General features: G+C 54.1%; 1 protein-coding gene across 1 annotated transcript; it reads right to left on the bottom strand.

Moving 5' to 3' along the window:
- Positions 1-8,218: 8,218 nt before the first annotated feature.
- Dnajb8 (DnaJ heat shock protein family (Hsp40) member B8) lies at positions 8,219-8,911 on the bottom strand. Its single transcript, XM_008828553.1, has one exon. The coding sequence runs from the start codon at positions 8,909-8,911 to the stop codon at positions 8,219-8,221; it is 693 nt and encodes a 230-aa protein (XP_008826775.1).
- Between the last annotated feature and the right edge of the window lie 248 nt (positions 8,912-9,159).

Here is a 9,159-nt window from a genome sequence, read left to right as displayed (position 1 = left end):
CTGTCTATGGGGGTTAACATCTTGTATGTGCAAGATGGTTCCCAACAGCACAACTCAGCTCCAGCCCAGCACAAAGATGGGGCTAGTAAGGTACATAGGCTGTTGATGGCTGCAGAGACAACCAAGCCCCGTGGGCACTGGACAGACATGTGGCTAGGCATCTAACACCGATGAGCCCACTGACCACTGGAGGAGAGCTGCCCACAGACAGCTGAACTGTGTTGAGGTGGCTGCCCCAGGCAAGCCAGAGGCACAGGGGCTCAGTGGGTGGCCATGAACCAGTCTTTTCCAGCCAGCAACCACACCAGCCGATAAGCCCAATTAATAATTAACTTTTTAATTAAATATAAATTTAAAGCAATATGTCTGTTGTAGTTAGTGTCTTAGCTTTCTTTTCCTAAAGGGAATTTGTTGAGGAGCTCAGGATCCTGTGGTGAGGTGAGAGGCAGAAGGCAGTGTAGTAAAGAGGGGCATTGCCTCCCCTCACCTGTGGCTGCAGAGAACCCAGATACCAGCAACACCTCCCCAGCCACACAGGACAGAGCTTGCTACCCTCACCCCCAACCCTCCTCAGGACTCCTCCTTTGCCAGGCAAGCTGAAATCAGAATGGAATCTGTCTCTACCCTCAATGAGTAGCCTGGACTCAGGCAAGTGGAAGCACCTCAGAAAAGAGCCTGGGTGGATGATCCCAAAGGAGAAGAAATGAGGCATCCAAAGGCCATGGATGGGGGGTTCCAGCTTGGCAGGCAATAGCTCTTGGGTGGGGGCTGCAGGGCTGAGGACCCCTTGCAGACCCGGTGTCTGGAGAACATGGCTGCACCCTGGCCACCACCCCAGATGCTATGAACTACCCCAGGGGTTTCCTGACCGGCTGCTTGGGTGACCGCAGGCGTAACCACGGCGCCTGGGGGGCTTGAGAGGCTGGCGGTGCCAGGTTCCTGCTTTGGGGTGTGACAGTGCAGTGTGGTTGGCGGCCAGGTGGCCCAGGTCGGCGCCACCCAGAGCCCATGATGCAGGCCCTGTGGAGCGGAACCCATTCCAGGGACAAGCCAGGGGATGCCAGGAGTAGAAACACAGGAAGAAGCCCAGGCTGGGGACCGGCTCAGAGAGGGGCCTCAGGCCACACTGAGCTTGGGTGGTCTCCAGCCTCAGATGTGGATACAGACTGTGGTGCAATCTGTGGCCTGTGAGAGTGACCTCAGGGTAGCCACGTCCACCTGTCTTGCCTGCACCTGGAGCAGACACCTCCCCAGGTTGGCTACTCCTTACTGTCCTACAGCTGGGTGTTGTCTGACCTTCGGGGGATGCACTTCTATGACCAAGGCCCTAGGAAAAGGGACACAGCCTTCAAGGGTAACCACTGGAGGATCCCCAGAGCCAGGAGGAGAGAGAATGAACACAGATGTAGGAACCAGGACCAGAGGGCCAGGGAAAGCCTGTGGTCTCCAGCAGTAAATCAAAGCCCTCCCATTGAGACTGCATTTGCTGCAGGCTCCTGCCCAGGTATCGTTGCCAGACCCACACCACGTAGGGCCTCCCTCCAGCTCTGCTTCTAGCTGTGGCTTTCTGGCCTCTCCTCTATTTTGTACCCTAAACAGGACCCGCTTTCCTGCCCTCAGAACCCCTTAGAGGATGGGCACTCAGCCAGGTTCTATCCCAGGCCAGGCATTTAGTGCTCTTCCAGTGCCACCTGGAAAATGGGCCCCCTGGGCATGAGGCCATGTAGAAAATGGTGTTAAACTGGTCACTCAGAACTCTCCTGCACACTCCTGTGTGAGAAGGGGATGAATAATGTACCCCCAGAAAGATATTTCTGCTCTGGTCTCTAGAACCTATGAGCACATCCCTTCACAGGACAAAGGAACTCTGAAGAGGGGGTTGAGTGAAGGGCCCTGAGGTGGGGAGATGACCCTGGGTGATTTGAATGGACCCTTCAGTGTCATCTCAATCCCCAGGGCACTGTGATAAAGAGGAAATAAAGACAGAGTCACAGAGATTTGAGGACACTGGCTTCTGGCTGAAAACTGGAACAGGCCAGAGATGGACCCCAGACCTCAGGAAAGCCAGACTGATGACCCCACTATGGACAGAGACATGGAAAGCTTGTGTTGCCAAAAACACTAAATTTGTAGGCTTTTGTCACAGAAGCAATGGAAGGCAAACAGTCAGCCTTGGTTCCCATGGGGTCTGCAGCTGGGAATCCAGCCAGCTGCAGATCAGAGCTATCTTTTGTTACCCTTGTCATCTCAGTGCCCTAGGAGGCTGAAGCAGGAGGATCACTTGAGCCAGGAGCTCAGGACCAGCCCAGGCAACATAGCAAGATGCCATCTCAACAGAATTTTTAAGCAAAATATAAAAATTTTTACAAAAAGAAATTTACATATGTGTATGAGTTTTCTAGAATGTCTCCAAGGATGCTCAGTCAGCCGTCCCAGCACAGTCCTCTGTGGCACAGTGGGGTACACACTGTCACTGTTTAAGTTTATGTTCTTTATGCTTTGATGTTGCCAGGAGCATGAGTTGAGACATTCCAACCTCATGGTGCCTTCACCACAGGAACTGTCACATGTGGGAGGTATGTCCCTCCCCACCATTAAAGGGGATCAGTCCCAGCCTGGGTCAGTGCTCCCCAGACACTGCAGCCTACCACCCTTTGTGGCCCAGGGGGAAAGGGGTGACTCCTGATAGCAATGGGCTGTCAGTTCCATCCAGACGCCATTCCCAGATCCAGACAGGAAATGGGATGGTGGGTGCCAGGGGCTCGGAAGGGGGTGGGTTGGTGTCTAATGAGGACAGTGTCAGTTTGGGAGGATGGAGAAGGTGGATTGTGGGGATAGTTGCAGGACCTTGTAAATGGGCTTCAAGCCACTGGGCTGTACCCTAAACAACAATTAAAGTGGTAAATTTTATGTTGTATATTCTTTTCCACAATTTACATATATGGGGGCGCTGTGTGAGCTGGGACCCTGCTGCCAGTCAGGTATGTCCTGAAGATTTGATTTTCTGAGGATTTGGAAGCCTAGACCTGAAGCTTTGGTTTGTCCTGAAGATTTTCATAAGTTACCAAGAGCCGCTCTGGGGACTTTTGACCTTAGATGCTCACAGTGAATGATGCAAAGCCATATGTCCTCATGTAAAACCAAGCACCCAGGATTTTCTGAGGGGTGGCCCTGTGGTACCATGTCACAAGACAACTCAAGTCACCACTGAGAAGGCATACAGCTTTGGTGCTGGTGGCCTGGAGCTTAGGGAGGAGGCTGGGGCACTAGCTGGAATTCCAAAATGCCCTGTGGGGTCATCCTGGGAGACATCAACAGTCCATGTACAGTTCTGGTATTCGGGTCAGAGCCTGCCACTGAGGTTTCAGTGCTTGGTGCAGCCTGCATATCCTGCCACACAGTTCACTCTTGGAGGTTGACATGTTATACCATAAGTGGGATGCTGGGACAGAGCCACAGGCCATGCTTACCTCTGCAGCCACCAGCTCCAGGCAAGCCCAGCAGTGTTGACCAAGGGGGAGGGCCATGTGGGTCTGGCTGGTGTGACAGCTGGGGGATGCCACAGACAGCAGAAAGGATGTCCTGGACTCAATGATGGCACTGCCCACTCCAGCTTCCATGAAAGAAGAGCATATATAAAAGTGGAATGTTCTAGGCCTTGAGTTTGAGAGTAGAACTGAGGCAGAACTTCTTCCTTCTAGCACCTTCCCTTGTGCTTGCTTGCTGCCTGCCCTCAGAGATGACACTCAAAGCTGCCTGAGTTCTGGGGCTCTCTGCCCCAGTCCTGTGCTGGGAGAGGTCTAACAACCCCATCCTGTGGAACAGGTGCAAAGGCCACCTATACGGGGATACTTGAGGCAGGTAGACAAGGTACATAGTAGATGCTTGACACCACCCCTCAGCAGCAAGGAATTGTCACTGTTGACTGGGCAAGTTTCGATGATGCGACTGTCCAGAAGCCATATGGAGGGTGCTGGGAGATGCTGGAGAGAAGCCACTGGTGTCCCAGCTAAGCTGGACCACTAGAGGCACGTCAACCCATGTCAGCAGAGAGGCTGACTGGGGAGTCTGGCACCACCCATGACCCTGCCACAGTGGGCAGAGAGGAAATCCCCCCAACCAGCAGGAGAACCTTTGAGCCCATGGCAGTCTGACTGAGTGGTTGGCAGGGCTGTAGGGCAAGGAGGTGGATAGACAAGGCACACTGATCCCTTGTCACCTGTGTGGCAACCACTGGCCTTGCTTGAGGCTTGCTCAACCCTCTATTCTGCTAGGGCCCCTCCATCTCTGTCTCCTGTCCCTTCTTCTCTGATCTCAGGCTCTCTGCAGTCCCACTGCCCACACCCCCTCAGCCCACTCCCTTATCTGGGTCCGGCACAATCCAGGGAGCCCATCCCCATGACAACAGGGCAGATGGCCCTGCGATAGCAGCTCTCCCTCCCTCCACGGCTCAATCCGTCTTTGAAATTAAATCAGCTGTGATAACATCAAGGGCTGTAGGGAGGGGAGGCTGCCTGTGCCACACCCACCCACCAGCTCATGGGAGGGGACCAGGGGACAGACCAACTTACTGTGTGACCTGGAGACCTTGTCTGGGTCTCTTGCCCCTGAAGCCTCAGTTTCCCTGTCTATAAAACAGGGTGATCATCTGTACTTATTTCTTGCATCAGTAGAAAGCCAAGGGCTCTCTGTGCCCCCTCTAGCCCATACAGACCTTGAAACTTCAGAAAGCCCTACCTGCCCAGGCCTGGGACCCAGGGTGGTCAGATGCCCAGGGCAGAGGTTGTAGACCCATCTCCCACAGGCCTCAATGCCTAGGCACTGGCACCCTGCATGTAAAACATGCTATAATCACCAAGTTGGTGTTTTGCATTCTCCCCAGCAGAGTTAGGTCAACCAGAGCCCCTGCAGGATGCAGCAATCTGGGAGTAGAAGGTTGAGAAAACAGCTATCCAGCTTGAGGTCTCTCCAGGCTAAGGGGCCTTGGAGCTGAGACCAGAGGAACTGGAAGAGTTGGCTGGCTGGATTGGCCTGGGTAGTCCAAACAACAGGATCCACTTGTATAAAACCTAAAGGTGAAAAGACGGCTGGAGCAGAGAGAGGACCTAGGCAGGGCTACAAAGGACCTAGAAGGAAGGAGGCCGTAGTAGAGGGCTCAGCCTATGCAATATCCTGAAAGAAGGTGGGATTGTGCCAGGTGCTTGTGTGGACAGTGAGGGGGCCTGTGAGGCCTGAGCAGAGCCAGGAGGAAGCCAGAGGGTCACAGGGTAGGTACGCATGGCCTTATGGGCCACTATCAGGACAATAGCTTGTACCATTCTGAGCACTTCACAAAGCCCTTGGTTTCCACTTTCAGATTTTCACAGGCTCATCTCGCTGTGATAGCAATAAGCAGGGACAGAAGAGGCTGTGGGATACCCAGGTGGCATGTCCAGGTAAGTGTGATGGGAAATGGCTGGGGCAGCAGGATCGAGTTATGTTCTGTCCCCAGCCTCTAAACCCCTATGGAACAGAATGGGCACGGTCCATGTTTGGTTGGTCTCAAGGTGAGTCCCTCTCAGAGAGGTGCTGGTGAGACTCTGCAAGGCTCTAAGGGGGCATTTATCTTGGCCAGAATGTCCTGCCCAAAGAGGCTTGTTGAGACTGACAAGGCACAGAGTAGGCCTTCTAGGAAGACTTTAATTGGCTGAAAGAAGGCTAACGGCCCTGCTTCCCATGCAAGGGCACCCTGAGGGTAGGGTTCCTGTTAAAAGCCTACCACGGATGCTGTCCATGTCTTCCAGGGAGGGTGGTCCATCAGAGGGGACAGTGTGATGCCAAGCAGGTAGAGATGTACCAGTTAAAGAATCTGACTTTATTTTCCTGGGTGTTCCCCCACCCAGTGGTATCCTAGCAATCCACATAGCCTCTAGGGCCTCACCTCCTCCATCTGTAAAATGTCAAGATGTTTATGTTGGAACCCAGGGTTGAGAACCCAAGGCAGCCCCAAGGGAGGGTTGGGAATGCCACATCTAGTCTCTGCTGGAGAAAGAGGTCTGGATACAGGGTGTGAAGATGGTATGGTCAGAAATCCTTGACATTGAGATTCTTAGGGTACTGGGGTCCCTGAGGCTGGCAAGCACCCAGGTTTCCTCTGGCACCGAGCCAGGGCATGTGGCTGTTCAGGGATTCTGGGCTGTAATTGAATTTCCCCAGCAGCTGTCTGTCCTCAGCAGGCCCACTTGAGGCAGTCGCAACTGGCCAGTGATTGAGAACATTAGCAGGTCGACAGGGGCAGAGGTCAGGTGGTTAGTGCCTAGGGGACTTTGACGTAGTTAGTCCCCAGGCAGGGCTGAGAGCTGGGGCTCTGCCTTCTGTGTGCCCTGGCTCCCTTGCCCTAACCAGTAACGTGGTTAAGCAGGCTCCAGCTGCCAGCTGGCCAAGGACCTCAGAGGCATGTCCCAGTGTACCAGAGCCCCAGTCAGGCCTCAGGGTCAGCGGCTTCCTGGCCAGGATACTTGTAGCACTCTGCGGATGCTAGAAGAGGAAGAAGCCCCCCTGAGCCCTCCTCTCAATGCCCAGCACTCCCTCCCAAGGCTCCTTTCACAGCATTGTGTGGAGAAATGAGACAAGCTCTTCCCTGGGTCTCTCAGTTAACCAAGCTTTCTTCTCCCACCCTTAAGGCCTCCTGGTGCTTCATCCCTATGAGGTTGTCCTATGAGCATCTCTCTTGGTCCTGATAGTCCCTGGAATAGTGAGCTACCTCCTCTCTCTTCATACCACAGGCTGGGCCCCTCTCATGTGGGAGTTATAGTTGAATGTTTGATTAGGTCCTCATCCATCTGGCTCCTACAGCAAAGATTCTGTCATTCCCTGAGCCCTGTCCCCACCTGGGAACTAGACTCTGTTACCAGCCATGTGAACCCTGAAGGGTGGAGTCCTTGGCTCTTATTCCTGCTCCTGGAGAGCAAGCACTGACTAGTAAGCAGTCGTACTCTGAACTCTCCCTTGCACACCTGCCTTTGCTCTGGCTGCAGTAACAGTTGCCACGAATACAGTTTAAAGAAAAGCCCTTTAGCGTACATACCCAAGATGGACTATGGCTCAGCTGCTTGCCAGTTATGTGACTCCTCCCTTTGCCTCAGTTTCCAATGTGAGAAAGCAGAGGGAATTATATAAAGCAGCTTCTATTCATCTCACTGGCTTCTTCACTGTTCTTCAAACAAAGCAGGCACATTCCTGCCCCAGGGCCTTTGCATGTGCTGTTGCCACCATTCAGAATACTTTTCCTGAGCTGTTAGCACCTCAGAAGGGCCTTCCAGGACCGTGTAACTCAAAATTCATGAGCCCATCCCCAAGTCCAGAGTCCATGAAAAATAAAATAAAACCCCAAAACACCTAGGTTTGAGATTGTTTCAAAATAAAACCTCACCTATTTAGAGAGTCCTGGCATTCAACAGGCCTCAGGTGATTCCAACCTCCTTCTCATCATTTTGCCCTCACAGTGGAGCTCACGCCCCCTTGGTGGAGTCTTTCACTCAGATGAGAGAAAGCTTCCCTGACAAGCTGAGGTCAGCTTGTGAGGCTGCCCCCTACCTCCACACCAAGAGCCCCAGGACCAAACATAAGCACACATCATGGAGAGCTGGACTTGGAAGAACCCTGGGGGCCCTGAAGTGTTTACAAAGGAGAGTGTGATGGGTGGTCACAGGGGGAGGCTGGGGTGCTGAAGCCAGGGAGGCCACAGAGGTTAGACCACCAGGGCCTTGTTGTAGGGAGGAGGCTGCCTCTTTACACTCAGAGCAGAAGTAAGGTTGAAAGCAGGCCAGACAAGGCAGACGTGGGGAACCCAGGTCCGGGGCTGCTGCCACTCATTTAACAGGTAAGGAAAGGTGGAAAGGGCTAGGAGTTAGGCCTCAAGAAGAAGGGATAGCGGGAAGAACAGGTGAGGTTGGACAAGAGGGTGACAGCATGGTGCAGACCACAGAGACTGAAAACCATCTCAGACCTGGCCCTGGGCTTCCTGGGGGAAATGGTTGGTTCTGGGCCTGGAGACCAGGAGTTCCCAGGTATGTCTGCTGGAGCTGCAGCAGCCACAACAGACTTGCAGTCTGCACTCCACCCCCAAGGCTGGGCAAGGTGTTTGCATGAACTCACTAGGCATATTTATTAACAATCAGCTTGCAACTACCATGGCCCTTCATGATGGTGGCTAGCGTAGGGCCAGGCCGGGTAGCTCTCACTTGCTGCCCACTCGTTTGAGCTGCTCTTTGCCATTGACAGTCACTGAGCGGAGATGCCCGTTCTCCTCCACCTCCACGCGTTCCTGGCCATTCTCCACAATGCGCTTGGTGGTCACCTTGCGGCCGTTCACCATCTCCGTGGATGAAATCACTGACTTGAAACCTGAGCTGCCTGCAGCAGAGCCCCCAAAGGAGGTGGACGAGAAGGTGGTGCGACTGCCCCCACTTCGGCCCAGGTTGTCAAAGGACGAAAAGGCTTCCATGAAGGCTGGGAACTCACCGAAGCCTGATGAGAAGGCCCCACACAAGCCACGGACCCAGCCACGATCATTGAACGGGGCGTCCCAGAAATCAAAGGAGAAGGGGTCCAGGCCACCAAAGAACTCTCGGAAGATGTCCTCAGGGTTGCGGAAGGGGTAGCCAGCACCAAAGGGGCTGCCGTGGGGCATGTTGCCACCTCCTCCAGCCCGCCAGCCATCGCAGCCAGCATGGTCATATACAGAACGCTTCTTAGAGTCAGACAGGACCTCGTAGGCCTCGGACACCTGCTTGAACTTCTTCTCAGCCTCCTCCTTGTTGTTGGGGTTCTTGTCAGGGTGCCAGCGCAAGGCCAGCTTGCGATAGGCCTTCTTGATGTCCTCAGGGGAGGCACTCGACCGCACACCCAACACTTTGTAGTAGTTGGCCATGGTGAGGGCAGAGGGGACTGGACAGAACTGAGGAAGGCTGAGTCCTGCTAGGAGTGATGGACTGGCCAAGGCAGTGGCTGGGGGGGGGACTCCCTTGGGTGGGGGCCTTGCTGGGTTCTCCTGGCTTCCGGTGGGTGAGACTTGGCCTGCAGGTTTAGCTTTCCATCCTCTCAGCTCTCAGGGACAGGTGAAGCCTCTGCTAAGATGGGTGGGGGATAGGGACAGTGCCACTCTGGGCCAGGCCCAGG

This window comes from Nannospalax galili, unplaced genomic scaffold (assembly GCF_000622305.1).
Source record: "Nannospalax galili isolate Female #2095 unplaced genomic scaffold, S.galili_v1.0 scaffold332, whole genome shotgun sequence".
Lineage (NCBI taxonomy): Eukaryota > Metazoa > Chordata > Mammalia > Rodentia > Spalacidae > Nannospalax > Nannospalax galili.
Note: the sequence above shows the minus strand (reverse complement) of the source record. Positions and strands in the feature narration are given on the sequence as shown.

Bases quoted from the DNA above. Each gene is read 5' to 3' on its own strand.
- Dnajb8 (XM_008828553.1), bottom strand. From the start codon at position 8,911: ATGGCCAACTACTACAAAGTGTTGGGTGTGCGGTCGAGTGCCTCCCCT.